At 50.7% G+C, this 16,982-nt stretch overlaps 1 protein-coding gene across 1 annotated transcript in view; it reads left to right on the top strand.

The window, feature by feature from the left end:
* The first annotated feature begins 3,064 nt into the window (after positions 1-3,064).
* LOC134949270 (cytochrome P450 2A6-like) overlaps positions 3,065-16,982 on the top strand; it is a 93,076-nt gene continuing 79,158 nt past the window's right edge. The window contains exons 1-3 of the mRNA XM_063937763.1: positions 3,065-3,293; positions 11,802-11,964; positions 14,627-14,776. Coding sequence (XP_063793833.1) covers positions 3,114-3,293; positions 11,802-11,964; positions 14,627-14,776 — 493 coding nt within the window. The 5' untranslated portion in view covers positions 3,065-3,113. The remainder of the gene's footprint in view (positions 3,294-11,801; positions 11,965-14,626; positions 14,777-16,982) is intronic.

Below are 16,982 nucleotides of genomic sequence, written 5' to 3'. Positions count from 1 at the left end.
GGCAGGGGAGAGGCGGGTGCGGGGATGGGGGAGGGGATCAGAGGGCGCTGTGGGTGGGTGAGGGGCTGGTGCGGGGTTAACGCAGTTGGGGAGGGCCGGCTGTGGTGGTGTTGCGGGTGGTGGAGGGGCAGGTGCGTGGGTGTTGGGGAGGGGCGGGTGCAGGGGTGCTGTGGGTGGGGGCCATTTGGCGGGGTGGTGCGGTTGGGTGGGAGGTGGGTGTGAGGGTGCCACGGTTGCGGGGGCGGGTGGTGCTGCAGGAAGGGGAGGGGTGTGGGGTGCGGGAGCAGGGGTCCTGTGCGTAGGGGAGGGGCGGGGTGCCATGGGTGGAGGGTTGGGAGCAGGGGTGATATGGGTGTGGGAGGGGTTGTGGGAGAAGCTGGTGTTGGAGTGCCGTGGGTGGGGGAGGGGGGGCTGCGGGTGGGAGTGTGGTGCCATGGGTGTGGGGACAGGTGCGGGGGGCAGGGACGGGTGCAGTAGTGCTGCGTTTGGGGTGTGGGAAGCGGCTGTGGGGGTTTCCAAGGGTTGGCGCGGGTGGGGGAGGGGGTGCGGGAGCAGGGGTGCGGGAGCAGGGGTGTTACGAATGGGGGAGCGGCGGGTGCAGGAGGTGCAGATGCGGTGGTGGTGCGGGTGGGGTGGAGGGGTGTAGCGGGGGAGAGGTGGAGGGGCGGAGGGGCGAGGGTGCCGCGGGTGGGGGAGGGGGCAGTTTGCCGGGGTGGTGCGGTTGGGGGTGGGTGGGTGTGAGGGTGCTATGGTTGCAGGGGCGGGTGCTGCAGGTAGGGGAGGGTTGGGGGGGCTGTCGGAGAAGCTGGTGTGGGAGTGCCGTGGGTAGGGGAGGGGGGGGGGGTCTGGGCATGGGTGGAGGACAGGTGTGGGGGGGCAGTGGTGGGTGCAGTGGTGGTGCGGATGGGGGGTGGAAGGCGGCTGCGGGGGTTCCGAGGGTTGGGGGTGTGGCGTGGGTGGGGGAGGGGGTGCAGGAGCAGGGGTGTTGCGTATGGGGGAGGGGTGGGTGCAGGAGGGGCAGATGCGGTGGTGGTGCGGGTGGAGTAAAGGATGCAGGGGTGTAGCGGGGGGAGAGGTGGGTATGTGGGTGGAGTGGGGGGGTGTCACGAGTGGGGGAGGGGGCGGTTTGCCGGTGTGGTGCATTTGGGGGGGTGGTGGGTTTGAGGGTGCCACGGTTGCAGGGGCAGGTGCTACAGGTAGGGGAGAGGTGGGGGTGCGGGAGCAGGGGTGCTGTGCGTAGGAGAGGGGCGGGGGGTTGGGAGCAGGAGTGCCGTGGATGGGGGAGGGGGGGGTGCTGGGGGTGGAGGGACAGGTGCGGAGGGGGGCAGGGGCTGGAGCAGTGGTGGTGCAGTTGGGTGGTGGGAGGCAGCTGCTGGGGTTCCGAGGGTTGGGGCGGTGGTGCGGGTGGGGGAGGGGTGGGTGCAGGATGGGGCAGTTGCCGTGGTGGTGCGGGTTGGGTGAAGGGTGCAGCAGGGGGGAGAGGTGGGTATGGGGGAGGGGCAGGGTTGCAGCGGGTGGGGGAGGGGCGGGGGTGCTGCAGGTGTTGGAGCTACAGGTGGGGGCATGAGTGCCGCGGGTGGGAGCGGATGTGGGGGATGCCTTGGGATTCCCGCAGGGGGGGCCAGCGGGTGTTGGTGCTGTGGGTGGGGGAGGGGGTGGAGTGCCACGGGTGGTGGGTGGATGCGGTGGGTGTCGCGGGTTGGTGGCGCGGGTGTTGGTGCTGCGGGTGGGAGTGCCGCGGGTGGGGGGCGAAAGCGGTTGGTTGCCTCGGGTGTTGGTGCTACGGGTGGGGGAGGGGGCGGGAGTTCTGCGGGTGGGTGGCGCGGGTGTTTGTGCTCTGGGTGGGGGAGGGGACGGGAGTGCCGCGGGTGGTGGGTGGATGCGGCAGGTGTTTGTGCTACGGGTAGGGGCGGGAGCAGTGGCGCCACAACGTGGGTGCGGGCCGCACCCGGGTGTTACCCTCTGAGAGGTGACACCAAAGTGCCGGCTCCTGTCACAGTCCAGAAGCCAGTACTGCAGATTCAGCAGTGTCCGGGTGAAGGCCGTATGCCCCGACCCACAATGTGCCGAAAACGGGGTCGGGACGCGAAGCCACGCCCCCTTCCGTGAAGGCACGCCCCCTTTTCACCTGCAACCGCGGGTAAGTGACGGGTGGATGCCGCGGGTGGGGGGCAGATGCGGGTGTTTGCCGCGGGTGGGAGGGGGGGCGAGTTGTGCCGAAAACGGGGGTCGGGACGCGAAGCCACGCCCCCTCCAGTGAAACCACGCCCCTTTTCACCCGCGACCGCGGGTAAGTGATGGGTGGTTGCCGCGGGTGGGAGAGGGAGCGAGAGCAGCTGCCAGTGCTCAGCAAGTCCCCCTGAACTCTGCAGCAGCCGCTAGTTTGTGAGGCGGGTAGTGTGAGTTCCGCTCACAGTCAGCGGCTGCGGTGTCACCAGAGAGAGTGTATGGGGAGAAGGGAGACAGGGAACTGGGCGGAGATGGGGAGTGGACTGGGCGGAGAGAGGGAGGGGACTGTTCCTGGCCAGATCTGTGCCTGTGACTCCGCCCAGCGTTACGGGCACAGAGTCACAGACTTGAGCAAATATATAGGAGATATATACACTTACATCACAATAAATATACACACCTCATTTACATTATTCATATATAAATATATATATATATATATATATATATTTACATCACAATAAATATGAACACCTCTTTTACATTTTATATATATATATATATATATATATATATATATATATATTATATATATATATATATATATATATATATATATATATATATATATATGTAATACCTCCTTCATACTTATCATGTCATATATATATATACACAAAGCAAGTATAGCCAATATTTCAGCTACAGGTATTAGAAACATAATTGATTTTTAAGAACAAAGTCCTATTTTTCTCCATTATTCTGATTCCTTATTCCTTTTTCTCAATCTCTGTAATATGATATACCAGATCAATGCCAACACATCCATGCCAACAACAGCTGTCCTGACAGATCCAGATAAAACCGCCCAACTTCCACATTCCAGTGCAGCCAGAGAAGTGAGAAACAGTGCAGAGTCTCCTCAGATACAGAATTGCATAGACATGACTGACATTCAGAGCGTCACAGTTCTCTTGGTGGCTCTTGTAACTGTTATGTTAGTTGTCTCCTATGGGAAATATGCATGGAGAAGAAGGAAGATGCCACCTGGACCATTTCCTCTGCCCATTTTAGGGAACTATCTGCAGTTTCAGTCCGAGGGAGTTGTGTCTGGCTTAGTAAAGGTTAGTGCTGAGTTAATGAATGTTGAGTTGTGTGTGATTATGTTGTCTCTGAATGAGGTGAATAATATATTTATGCCCCAAGGCTGCTAGGCACAACTTTATTGGCTGCTCTCCCTGTCCCCCCCCCCCCAAAAAAAAAATAAAAAATTAATGCCTCTTACTCAGGGCTGCCATCAGAAATTGTGGGGCCCAGACTAACCAAATAGTCAGGGCCCCTTCTCCACCCTCCTCCACTGCAGAGGGAGGTGGAGAGGAAAATGAATAGGAGCTGACTGGGGCACTTCAGAGGAGAAGCGGTGAATAACCTAGCAGAGGGGTGGCTGGCTGGCTGGCTGACAGAAGCAGTGTCATAAAGAAAGCCCAACAACGGTTATATTTTCTTAGAAAAATGCGTTTAGCAGGAATACCTGAGCCAATTTTAGTTCAATTTTATTCTTGTATTATTGAAAGTGTGCTTACATATGGTATTTCCGTTTGGTATGGAAACTGTAAGGTAGCAGAGTGCAAATCGCTTGACAGAATTGTTAAAACTGCCGGAAGAATAGTTGGATAATCATTGCCAAATATTCAATCCATTAATGAAAAGAGGCTCCTTAAGAAGGAGTATATTGAATGACGTAACCCACCCCAATTATGGGGTATTTACCCTGCTTCCTTCTAATTTACGTTATAGATCTTTGTTGTGTAAGGCCAGTCGGTTGAGGCACAGTTTTTCCCTAGGGCAATTAATATGCTTAATGGTTTACTGGGTAGATAGGAGTGTAGTACCTGCTTATGTGTCTATTTGTGTTCCTACGGCTTTTACAAATATTTTAAAAATATTTGATGGTGTTTTATTGGTGTTGTACTTGTGATATCTGTTTCACTCATACGGAAATCTCATTGTTTGTTCACACATGAATATTTAATGATAATAAATTCAATTCAGTGGGGGGAGGAGGGATCTTGGGGCACCAGCAGGGGGAGCAGCAGCGGACAGGGGCATCTGCTCTGAACGGATCACCTTTCACCCCTTCTTGTCTCTGCCCAGTGTGCTCTTTCCTACTTCTCTCTCCCCTCACCACTGAGCTGACAGGCTGGCCGCTGGCGGGTCTAGCTGGTGTGAAGCCGCACTGGAGTGTGCGCCGGACAGCATATGTGTGTGTGTATGTGGGGCTAGACAGATGGGATCCACAAGGAGCTGTTATGGGGGGTGTCACCAGCAGCCAGGCCCTGCTTCCACCAGGTGCCGGAGGCTGAGCACACGTTGTATATGGCTGCAGCAGCAGCTCACTGGCTCACCCCTCTGCCCACAGCTGCTTTCCTCACGCCTCCCTGCCTCACCTCAGCTTACACTTTTCCCCTCACACCTCACTGATCCACCCCTCCCTCAGCTCACTGCCCCATCACACCTCACTGCCCACATAACTGTTCCCCAACCCATCACTATCCCCCCAAAGCCCACATTGCTCCCATAAAAGCTCACTGTTCCATCATCCACACCCCTACACAACTACCCACTACTGCTTACACACACTGCCCACACACACACACACACACACACACACACACACACACTGCCCCCATACACACTGCACATAATACACACAATGCACACACACAAAGACTGCATACATAAACACACACATGTTTACCTCACAAGCAGCCAGTGAACTACAGCATCTCCATCTCTCACTGACAGCAGCCCTGTTGGGTTTCGTGTATGTCCACCCCACCTGCACACCCTTCACTATCCCTCTCAGCCTCTGCTCTCCTGGTAAAAAAAAAAAAGGTCTGGCAGCGGATGAGCTGCCCTCAGTAAGTGGCGCCCCTAGGCATGTGCCTCATGTGACTAATGGGATATCTGCCACTAAGTGGGAGGGGCCATTATCTGAAAAGAAAACGATACATTTGCAAGAAGATACAAATAGCTTGTCACATTAAAATATACTAGAGTATCCATAAGAGTCAATGGGACTAATTCAGACCTGATCGCTGCTGTGCGTTTTCGCACAGCAGCGATCAGGTCTGAACTGCACATGCGCCGGCGCTGCAGTGAGCCGGCGCATGGCAAACAGCCGACGGCTGTCTCAGCCCTGCGATTGACTCTGCCTGATTGACAGGCAGAGGCGGTCGCTGGGTGGGAGGGGGTGGGCCGGTTGCGTTTAGCCGCCATTTAGGGAGCGTGGTCCAGGCAACGCAAGTGTACCCAGACCATTGGGGGTGCGTGCTGCGGTGGCTGCGTGACTTCACACACAGCTGCTGTGACCCTAGCAGCGACGAGTAGCTCCCTGCCTGTGCACAGGAGCTGCGCTGGCAAGAAGCTACTCTTCCAGTACAAAAGCACCGCCGCTGTGCAATGCATTTGTACTGGTGCGACGGGGCAGGGACTGACATGCGGGCGGACTAGCCCTGTGCTGGGCGTTTCCCCGCATGTCAGGGATGCTGATTGTAGATATGGTAAATTTAGCACATCTACGATCAGGTCTGAATCAGGCCCATTGAGTGGATTTTAGCACTTTCAGTATGATGGATTGTGTAGAGGGTTACTTTTACTAAGTGGTGGCTTTTCAGAGCTGCTAATTGTTGGCAGTTTTGCATGCAGAATTTAAAGCGGCAATAACTAATAATAAATGCATGATGGGAAACCTGCTGCTGAGTTAAATATCATAGAGAGTCGCGTAAAGGACCCATTTAGTATAAACAGTTTCATTATTTGTCCACATAAAAATGTATTGGGCCTGATTCAGAGTCACTGGCAATATCCATGGATTGAAGCAACCTTTTCCTACTGCATCTGTGCGAATATCATTAAAGCCTATGGGGTATATGCAATTGCGGTCGAATTCCCGAAATTGTCGAATTTCGGGTCATTTTCGACCCAAAAAAAAAATCGCCTATGCAATTCAGTGCTTTCCGATCAAAAAACGGACTTTCAAAATTCGACTTTTTGAAATTCGAATTTTTGCAAATTCGACTTTTCTGCAATGATACAAGTGCTGCAATTCGACCAAAGCATATTCAATTCAAGTTTGGAAATTCGACAGCAGTGCTTTTAGACAGCAAATTCGTCATTTTCAATCCGCCACACTTTGGAGGGTGAAAACAAATAAAAAAATTTTAAACATGTTTTTTTTGGTGTTTTTTTTTTTGGGAATAGCAGATCTATTTATATTAGAAGCGATTAGGTACTTTTTTTTTTTTTTTTGGGAGGCACAAATATTATTTATATATTTTTTAAAATATTATTTTTTTTTTTTTATGCTTTAACGGTAAAATCATAAAAAAAAATGGCGTGAGGTCCCCCCTCCAAAGCATAACCAGCCTCGGGCTCATTGAGCTGGTCCTGGTTCTAAAAATGCGGGGAAAAAATTGACAGGGGATCCCCCGTATTTTTAAAACCAGCACCGGGCTCTGCGCCTGGTGCTGGTGCCAAAAATACGGGGGACAAAAAGAGTAGGGGTCCCCCGTATTTTTAACACCAGCATCGGGCTCCACTAGCTGGACAGATAATGCCACAGCCGGGGGTCACTTTTATGCCGTGCCCTGCGGCCGTGGCATTAAATATCCAACACTAGTCACCCCTGGCCGGGGTACCCTGGGGGAGTGGGGACCCCTTCAATCAAGGGGTCCCCCCCCCAGCCACCCAAGGGCCAGGGGTGAAGCCCGAGGCTGTCCCCCCCCATCCAATGGGCTGCGGATGGGGGGGCTGATAGCCTTTTGTGATAATAAAAAGATATTGTTTTTTCCATTAGTACTACAAGTCCCAGCAAGCCTCCCCCGCAAGCTGGTACTTGGAGAACCACAAGTACCAGCATGCGGGAGAAAAACGGGCCCGCTGGTACCTGTAGTACTACTGGGAAAAAAATACCCAAATAAAAACAGGACACACACACCGTCGACAGTAAAACTTTATTACACACTACCGACACACACATACTTACCTATGTTCACACGCCGACATCGGTCCTCTTCTCCATGTAGAATCCACGGATACCTGAAAAAAAAGATCAATATACTCACCTCAGCCATGGTCCAGAGATAAATCCACGTACTTGTTAAAAATAAAAAAACGCAAATACCCGCTCCTTAACGGACTGAAAGGGGTCCCATGCTGACACATGGGACACCTTTCCACGAATGAGACCTGTCAGTGACAGCTGTCACAGAAAGGTCTCTAAGCCAATCAGGAAGCGCAACTTCGTTGCGCTCACCTGATTGGCTGTGCGCTGTCTGTACTGTGACAGCACATCGCAAAGCCGCTCCATTACTTTCAATGGTGGGAACTTAGCGGCAAGCGGTAAGGTCACCCGCCGGTCAGCGGCTGACCGGCGGGTGACCCCACCGCTACCCGCAAAGTTCCCACCATTGAAAGTAATGGAGCGGCTTTGCGATGTGCTGTCACAGTACAGACAGCGCACAGCCAATCAGGTGAGCGCCACGGAAGTAGCGCTTCCTGATTGGCTGAAGGGACGTCAGTGACAGGAGTCACGTGATGTCCCGGCATTCGGGAGAAAGGGGTCTGATGTGAAAACATTGGACCCCTTTCTAGTCCGGTATGGCTCGGGTTTTTGCGTTTTCTTTTTTTTTTTACAAGTACGTGGATTTATCTCTCTGGACGCTGGAAGGTGAGTATCATTTTTTCACAGGTACCCTCGGATCGTCGGAGACCGTGGCATAGGTAAGTATGTGTGTGTCGGTAGTGTGTAATAAAGTTTTACTGTCAAGGTGTCTGTGTCCTGTTTTTATTTGGGTATTTTTTTCCCAGTAGTACTACAGGTACCAGCGGGCCCGTTTTTCTCCCGCATGCTGGTACTTGTGGTTCTCCAAGTACCAGCTTGTGGGGGAGGCTTGCTGGGACTTGTAGTACTACTGGAAAAAACAATATCTTTTTATTATCACAAAAGGCTATCAGCCCTCCCATCCGCAGCCCATTGGATGGGGGGGGACAGCCTCGGGCTTCACCCCTGGCCCTTGGGTGGCTGGGGGGGGGGACCCCTTGATTGAAGGGGCCCCCACTCCCCCAGGGTACCCCGGCCAGGGGTGACTAGTTGGATATTTGATGCCACGGCCGCAGGGCACGGCATAAAAGTGACCCCCGGCTGTGGCATTATCTGTCCAGCTAGTGGAGCCCGATGCTGGTGTTAAAAATACGGGGGACCCCTACTCTTTTTGTCCCCTGTATTTTTGGCACCAGCACCAGGCGCAGAGCCCGGTGCTGGTTTTAAAAATACGGGGGATCCCTGGCCAATTTTTCCCCGGATTTTTAGAACCAGGACTAGCTCGATGAGCCCGAGGCTGGTTATGCTTTGGAGGGGGGACCCCACGCCATTTTTTTTTCGGGTTTTTCCCGTTTTTTCCCGTTTTTTAAAATTGCGGCAAAATCCGCCAAATCGGCCGATTTTCGCCCGCGATTCTGGCGAATCCGTTTTTCATTGAATATGGTGAATTCCGGCAGGCACCTGCCGGGATTCACCTGTCGAATTGAGTCGAATTAAAAAACGGCGAAAATTGCCGCGAATTCGACCGCAATTGCATATACCCCTATAGCTGTGCTTGCACTACATGGTGTGGATGCGCAGAGACGCAGTTGCAATTGAGACACACGGTATCACAATGTCTTGGGCGTTCCAGGGCAGTGGCTGGGAAGTGACTGGACAGACGCATGGAGAGGGCCCATTTCATGACCTTGTTATAGGAGTGTCGCAGATACGTTATTAAAGTGGCTGTGTACACAGATGTTTCATTGATCACTTTGGAGGCCGTACTCTGCCTAATTCAGACCTGATCGCAGCAGCAAATTTTTTCTCTAATGGGCAAAACCATGTGCACTGCAGGGGGGGCAGATGTAACATGTGCTGTCAATCAGGCAGAGGTGATCGCACAAGTGAGATGCAGTGCCACCAGGGCCGGTGCTAGGGTGTTCGGCGCCCTCCTGCAAACTCTAAATTTTGCGCCCACCTACTCCGCTCTCATCCTACCCACAAGCAGCCACATTGCGCTTGCGACTAGCTACATCCAGTTAGTGGGAGTGCACACACCATGCGATCGTATGGATCACGGGTGTGTGAGAGAGAGGATAGCAGGAGAGAAAGGGTGACGGGTAGAGGGTGAGAGTAAGTGGGTAACAGGAATGTCAGTCGGTGACAGGGAGAGGGTAGCTACAGTGGGAGACGGGCACAGAGAGAAGCTAGGGAGAGACAGTGGGCAACAGTGAGAACCGGAAGGTGACGATGAGAGGGTGACAAGCAGAGGGTGAAAAAAGAGAATGACGGGGAGAGGGTAAGCATCAGTGGGAGACAGGAGAGAGAGGTGATGGGGAATGGGTGAGCATCAGTGGGTGACAGGGATAGTTCGACAGGAGAGAGAGGTGATGCGGAGAGGGGTGGGTGACAGGGAGAGGGTGACAGGAGAGAGGGGTGGGTGACAGGGAGGGGGTGGCAGGAGATAAAGGTGACGGGGAGAGGGTTGGATGACAGGGGGAGGTTGATAGGAGAAAGAGGCTATGGGGGGGTGACGGAGAGAGTGACTGGAGAGAGAGGTGACGGGGAGAAGATGAGAGTGAGTGGGTGACAGGAAAGAGAGGTGACGGCTGTGGAGAGGCAGCGGGTGGCAGGCAGTGGAGAAACTGCATTTAACATAAATTAAAAAAATAGTAACATAACAAGTCTGGACTTACAGTCCCATGAAGAGAAACACTTCCTATGCTACAGTAAGTCACTGCCACTGCTAGGCAGTCCCTGCAGGTGGCAGATTTTACTGGGGGGATACAGCCCTGTAATCCATAAGTAAAATCTGTCAATCCTAGTGACCTTACACAACATATGGAGGTATCCTATTACCCACGGTCATTGATCGCGGGTAATTGTGTCTCCAGGGGGCTATTAAATTAGCCCTGATAAGGCTGTGCGAGACATGGTTTATAAGGGATTTTTTTTTTCCAACTACGTCCCCACAACGACTAATTAAGCAATTAATCCCCCCTCCCTACACACTACACCACAGCTACCCTGCAGCCCAGTCCCCACACACACTACCACCACCACACATTATATGCCACTTTATCCACCCCACACCCCAGTACACACTAATATTCCACTTTATCCCCCCCACACAGTAACATACCAGCTTATATCCCCCCCCCGACCCCAGTACACACTAATATTCCACTATATCCCCCCCACTCCAGCACACAGTAACATACCAGCTTATATCCCACCCCCCTCGACCCCAGTACACACTAATATTCCACTATATCCCCCCCACTCCAGCACACAGTAACATACCAGCTTATATCCCCCCCCCGACCCCAGTACACACTAATATTCCACTATATCCCCCCCACTCCAGCACACAGTAACATACCAGCTTATACCCCCCCCCGACCCCAGTACACACTAATATTCCACTATATCCCCCCCACTCCAGCACACAGTAACATACCAGCTTATATCCCCCCCCCCGACCCCAGTACACAGTAATATTTCAGTTTATCCCCCTCACCCCAGCACACAGTAACACACCAGCCCCCCCCCCCCCCCCCCCCACCGACCCGCATGGAAAAGTAATATTTTACTTTTATCTCCCCCCCACCCCAGAACACAGTAACATAACAGCCCCCCCAAGTACACAGTAATATTTCACTTTATCTCTCCCTCCACTCCCCCCCAGTACACAGTAACATACCACTGTACACACACACTAATATGCCCTTTCTCCTTACCTGGTCTTCAATCCACTATTGATGAGAGGGGACTCAGGGGAGGGGCGTTGCTGAAGACTGCTGTGAGAGGGGAGGGAAGAGAGGAGGTGGGGGATGATGCTCCTGCCTCCCAGCATGACATGTGCAGTGGGGAGGAGCTAGACGGACAGGGAAGGGGGAGTGATCTGACACAGGAGGAGACCGAGGATCTTTCCTGTGTTCATACTGCAGCTGCCGGCACCGCTTCTGCATGTCACACTGTGCGACAGGCGCAGGCTGCGCATCAGCAAGGTACAGTAGCAGAGCAGGGAGAGCGCCTTTAGTGCCAGGCACCTCCCTGCTTTGCGGACCTTGCTGAGCGGCTAGCGCCGGCACTGAGTGCCACTGTGCGTGTTCGAACACAGAACAGGGCTTCGAGCTGCGACCGCTGCCTCTGTAGCGTCCAGGTCTGAATTAGGCCCTATGTACTAATCCTTGGAGAGAGAAAAAGTGGGCGGAGATAAAGTACCAACCAACCAGCTCCTATCATTTTTAAAACACACCTGTAATCGGGCAGTTAGAAGCTGCTTGGCTGATATTTTATCTCTGTCCACTTTATCTCTCTTCATGGCTTAGTACATAGAATCCTTTAACATCAACTCTGTCTTTCCTGTGTTAGTTTAAATGCCTGCCAGGTATATTAAATGCCCGCTGTCACTATACCAGCTGCATACTTACAGGCATACAATATGTAATGTCTCTTCATGGAACTTTTTATTTTATAAGCTACTTTTACATTTTTTCAGCTGTATATTCACAAATACAGTATTTATCTAATACATTCACAGATATCTGAAAAGTATGGCCCCATTTACACTTTTTACATGGGCAGCAGACCCTGTGTAGTTCTGTCTGGGTACCAAGCCATAAAGGAGGCACTAGTCGACATGGGAGACGCCTTTCTGGATCGAGGAAATATGCCTTTAGTTTTCCGTATCTTCAATAATTCAGGTGAGCACTGAACATTGTATTATACCTAAAAATAACATATTTATGGTACAGAGAGCCAGAGAAACAGACTCATAGCAGTTATTAGGCTGTGGTACATTCTGAAGCTTATGTTGAGTTGCTAAAAATATACATGTTAACTGGCAGCCATAAAGATAATGTAATATAAGTAATATGCAGAGCCCCAGCTATCTCAAGATGGGATCAGTATGATATACCGGTGGCTGGGATGCCGGCTGTCAGTATACTGACAATGGCATCCCGGCCGTCAGTATGCCAGCAGAGGGGCAAGCAGAAAGAGGCCCATTGCAGGTTCGGTGGATCACTCTGCTCGCCACAGGTTCTATACCCACTCTATGGATGTAGTGGACACCCACGAGTGGGAATAGCACCTGTTAGCAGACTGTTGGAATTGTCAGCAGTCGGGATTCCCGCGTTGGTATCCTGATCGCCGGCAATTTAACTGCATCCCTTAAGATACATGTGAATGTGCAAATTACATAATGTGTATGTTTCATAATTTACATAGAGAAACATAAGATACACTAACGGTGTAAGATATACTATTAGTGTATCTTACACCGGGTTGGGTTCTATATGCCAGCGGTCAGGATGCTAGCAGTCAAAAAAATAACAGTGGCATCCTGATGTTGAGTTTCCCGACAAGGGCATGGTAAGAATGCTTACCTTTCCCCAATGCCCCCCTAACCCTCCTTTCTAGCAGCCTAAACATAACCCTCCCCGGTGGTGCATCTCTTTCTTACTTGTGCTCCTCATGACAGTAAAAAATAGCAATAAACATAATAGCTACATCGAAGTTCATTGAGATTCCACATGGAGTCTAGCCAATGCTTACCGAAATTGGAGGTCTAAGGAAAGAAAGGTCCAGGTGACTGAGGTAGGATCATAGTGTCATAAGCTTCATCATCACAGGACTGCCCCCTGCACAGCTTGCAATAGTGCTAGACAGTGTCAGACTGGGGCATGTAGGGCCCACCGGCGGAATGCAGTGGTAGGAACTCATGTTTAGGGGTGTTGTCAGTCTGCAGAGGGGGTGTGGCCTGCCACCTCGATAGTTTGACTAATTATTAGAGAGTGCAACGTCTGGGCCCCTTCATAAATATGTACAGTAAATTCAGCTGCTGCATGCGTGATAGTGTACCAGATAAATAACAGGTTAATAACATTAATGCACTGTTGAAAATAGACCATAGTCCAGTATAAGATAACATATGTATAATGTATAATTCAAGTGCACAGTCTGGAACCTGATCCTTAGAGCAGGAGGTGGGTCCCTAGGCAGTGGGGCCCACCGGTGGTTTCCCTTGTACCCTTGTGGGCCAGTCCAAACTTGGTGCTAGGTGATGACCATCATCGTCATCATCATCAACATCATCACTATCATTGACATGTATCAGAGATACACCTGTTTACAGTAGATCTGCATATCTCTAATTGTGAAAGCAAATTATACAAAAATGTTCCTATTTTATTGGCCTACACTTGCCCACTCCCTCTGTCCCCCTGTTTCACCTCTCTAAGTGTAAGGTGCAACTGCATTTACATGTGGACAAATGTCATGTATATTGGTGCACATATACTGTATAAAAATGCTAATTTATGCAAATACAAGGGCTTACTTCCATTTCTACTGTAGATCAGGCCCATTGTATTTTTGGTGATGTCAAGAAGAATTTTATGAATTGTGTGCCCGTAGTTAGCTGAAGACACAATATAAGGGCACCCCTTTCACATCGCCAAAATAACCTGCATTGCTGCATTGACCCTGGTCAAGTTGAGGTGTGAAAGGGAAAGGTTGAATTATCCCAGGTCGAGCAACCCGGTATATGAACCCGGTATTAAAGTAGAGTTTTACATGAGTTATTCCCATGTCAGGGGTGGTGTGACTGAGTTACCCGGGTCAATGCGATCCAGGGTCAATGTGATCCAGGTCCCGTTCACACTATGGAGGAGGCGGCACTTGGAACAGGGCCGCCATCAGGGGGGTGCTTGGGGCACAGCTGTCCCAGGCCCGGCCTCACTATCAGAGAGAGGAGGGCCCGGGATGCTCATGCAGCCACATGCCAGCCTGCTGCCATCCCCGCCATTTCTCTGTTGTCCCCGCTGTTCTGCCGCTGTCCTCTGACCCTCCAACAGTACTGTATTGAAAACGTCCATCCCAAAATGTCCGCTGCCACAGAGGCGCCCATTTTGGGAGGGACTTTTTCAATACAGAGCTGCAGAGGGACGGAGGACAGCAGCAGAACAGTGAGGACAGAGGAAGGCAGGCAGCGGCATGAGCATCCCGGGTTCTCCCGACAGCGGCAGCAATGGGGGAGGAAAGGAAGGAATCCCCTGACAATGAGCAGAACCCCTAATGCTTGTAACAGGTACTTGCATAATTATTATGTGGCCATAATATGGTGTCAGGGGCATTACTGTGTGGGGCATAATATGGTAACGGGCATATACAAGTTCAAAAATAGGTTCACTTACATTAAATCAGGCAATGTTGATTTTTGCACTGTGCACACTTTGTATAACAATTGCCTTGCATTTACATGGAAAATATTGAAATACAATGTACCGTGAAAATTAAGCAAATGAACATTATTAATAAGCTTTCTTCTGCACTTTTTACTTTCACACATTTGTGCTGTTGTAGGGTTAGGTTTCACCAGTGGAGAGACCTGGAAGCAGTTAAGGCAGTTTTCTCTTATGACTCTAAAGGATTTTGGAATGGGTAAGAAGACTTTAGAAGAACCCATACAGGAGGAGGCACAGCATCTTGTGGAGCACTTCAAAGGCTTAAATGGTGGGTTTATGGCCAAAAGGGCAATGTGTCAAATTGAAGTTTACCCACACCTACCAACTATTTAGATTTAATGTGGAACAATTCTCATGTTGATGGAAATATATCATTGTCCTACTGATCAAAACTGTTGTCTTTATTAATTCAGAGTTGTTTGATATGTCTCACAAATTGATGCTGTCACTGGTGCATGTGGAATTAATGTAATAGTCTTTAGTGGAGAGGAACGGGCTGGAGATGACCAGGAAAATTATGTGGACAGTATCAATTTTCAGTACTGATGTTAAATGTCTCATTACCAGTAGCGCTGGGAGCTGTGTTCTACAAAGGAAGGGAGTTGGAGGTGCCCTACTATAGGGGGTCATTCCGAGTTGTTCGCTCGTTAAAATTTTTCGCATTGCAGCGATTTTCCGCTTAATGCGCATGCGCAATGTCCGCACTGCGACTGCGCCAAGTAAATTTGCTATGCAGTTAGGAATTTTACTCACGGCTTTTTCATCGTTCTGGCGATCGTAATGTGATTGACAGGAAATGGGTGTTACTGGGAGGAAACAGGCCGTTTTATGGGCGTGTGGGAAAAAACGCTACCGTTTCCGGAAAAAACGCAGGAGTGGCTGGAGAAACGGGGGAGTGTCTGGGCGAACGCTGGGTGTGTTTGTGACGTCAAACCAGGAACGACAAGCACTGAAATGATCGCAGATGCCGAGTAAGTCTGGAGCTACTCAGAAACTGCTACGAGGTGTGTAATCTAGAGATGAGCGCCTGAAATTTTTCGGGTTTTGTGTTTTGGTTTTGGGTTCGGTTCCGCGGCCGTGTTTTGGGTTCGAACGCGTTTTGGCAAAACCTCACCGAATTATTTTTGTCGGATTCGGGTGTGTTTTGGATTCGGGTGTTTTTTTCCAAAAACACTAAAAAACAGCTTAAATCATAGAATTTGGGGGTCATTTTGATCCCAAAGTATTATTAACCTCAAAAACCATAATTTACACTCATTTTCAGTCTATTCTGAATACCTCACACCTCACAATATTATTTTTAGTCCTAAAATTTGCACCGAGGTCGCTGTGTGAGTAAGATAAGCGACCCTAGTGGCCGACACAAACACCGGGCCCATCTAGGAGTGGCACTGCAGTGTCACGCAGGATGTCCCTTCCAAAAAACCCTCCCCAAACAGCACATGACGCAAAGAAAAAAAGAGGCGCAATGAGGTAGCTGTGTGAGTAAGATTAGCGACCCTAGTGGCCGACACAAACACCGGGCCCATCTAGGAGTGGCACTGCAGTGTCACGCAGGATGGCCCTTCCAAAAAACCCTCCCCAAACAGCACATGACGCAAAGAAAAAAAGAGGCGCAATGAGGTAGCTGACTGTGTGAGTAAGATTAGCGACCCTAGTGGCCGACACAAACACCGGGCACATCTAGGAGTGGCACTGCAGTGTCACGCAGGATGTCCCTTCCAAAAAACCCTCCCCAAACAGCACATGACGCAAAGAAAAAAAGAGGCGCAATGAGGTAGCTGTGTGAGTAAGATTAGCGACCCTAGTGGCCGACACAAACACCGGGCCCATCTAGGAGTGGCACTGCAGTGTCACGCAGGATGTCCCTTCCAAAAAACCCTCCCCAATCAGCACATGATGCAAAGAAAAAGAAAAGAAAAAAGAGGTGCAAGATGGAATTATCCTTGGGCCCTCCCACCCACCCTTATGTTGTATAAACAAAACAGGACATGCACACTTTAACCAACCCATCATTTCAGTGACAGGGTCTGCCACACGACTGTGACTGATATGACGGGTTGGTTTGGACCCCCCCCCCAAAAAAGAAGCAATTAATCTCTCCTTGCACAAACTGGCTCTACAGAGGCAAGATGTCCACCTCATCTTCACCCTCCGATATATCACCGTGTACATCCCCCTCCTCACAGATTATCAATTCGTCCCCACTGGAATCCACCATCTCAGCTCCCTGTGTACTTTGTGGAGGCAATTGCTGCTGGTCAATGTCTCCGCGGAGGAATTGATTATAATTCATTTTAATGAACATCATCTTCTCCACATTTTCTGGATGTAACCTCGTACGCCGATTGCTGACAAGGTGAGCGGCGGCACTAAACACTCTTTCGGAGTACACACTTGTGGGAGGGCAACTTAGGTAGAATAAAGCCAGTTTGTGCAAGGGCCTCCAAATTGCCTCTTTTTCCTGCCAGTAT

The sequence above is a fragment of the Pseudophryne corroboree genome, chromosome 8 (genome assembly GCF_028390025.1).
Source record: "Pseudophryne corroboree isolate aPseCor3 chromosome 8, aPseCor3.hap2, whole genome shotgun sequence".
NCBI classification, from domain to species: Eukaryota; Metazoa; Chordata; class Amphibia; order Anura; family Myobatrachidae; genus Pseudophryne; species Pseudophryne corroboree.
This window is presented reverse-complemented; position numbering and strand designations above follow the sequence as displayed.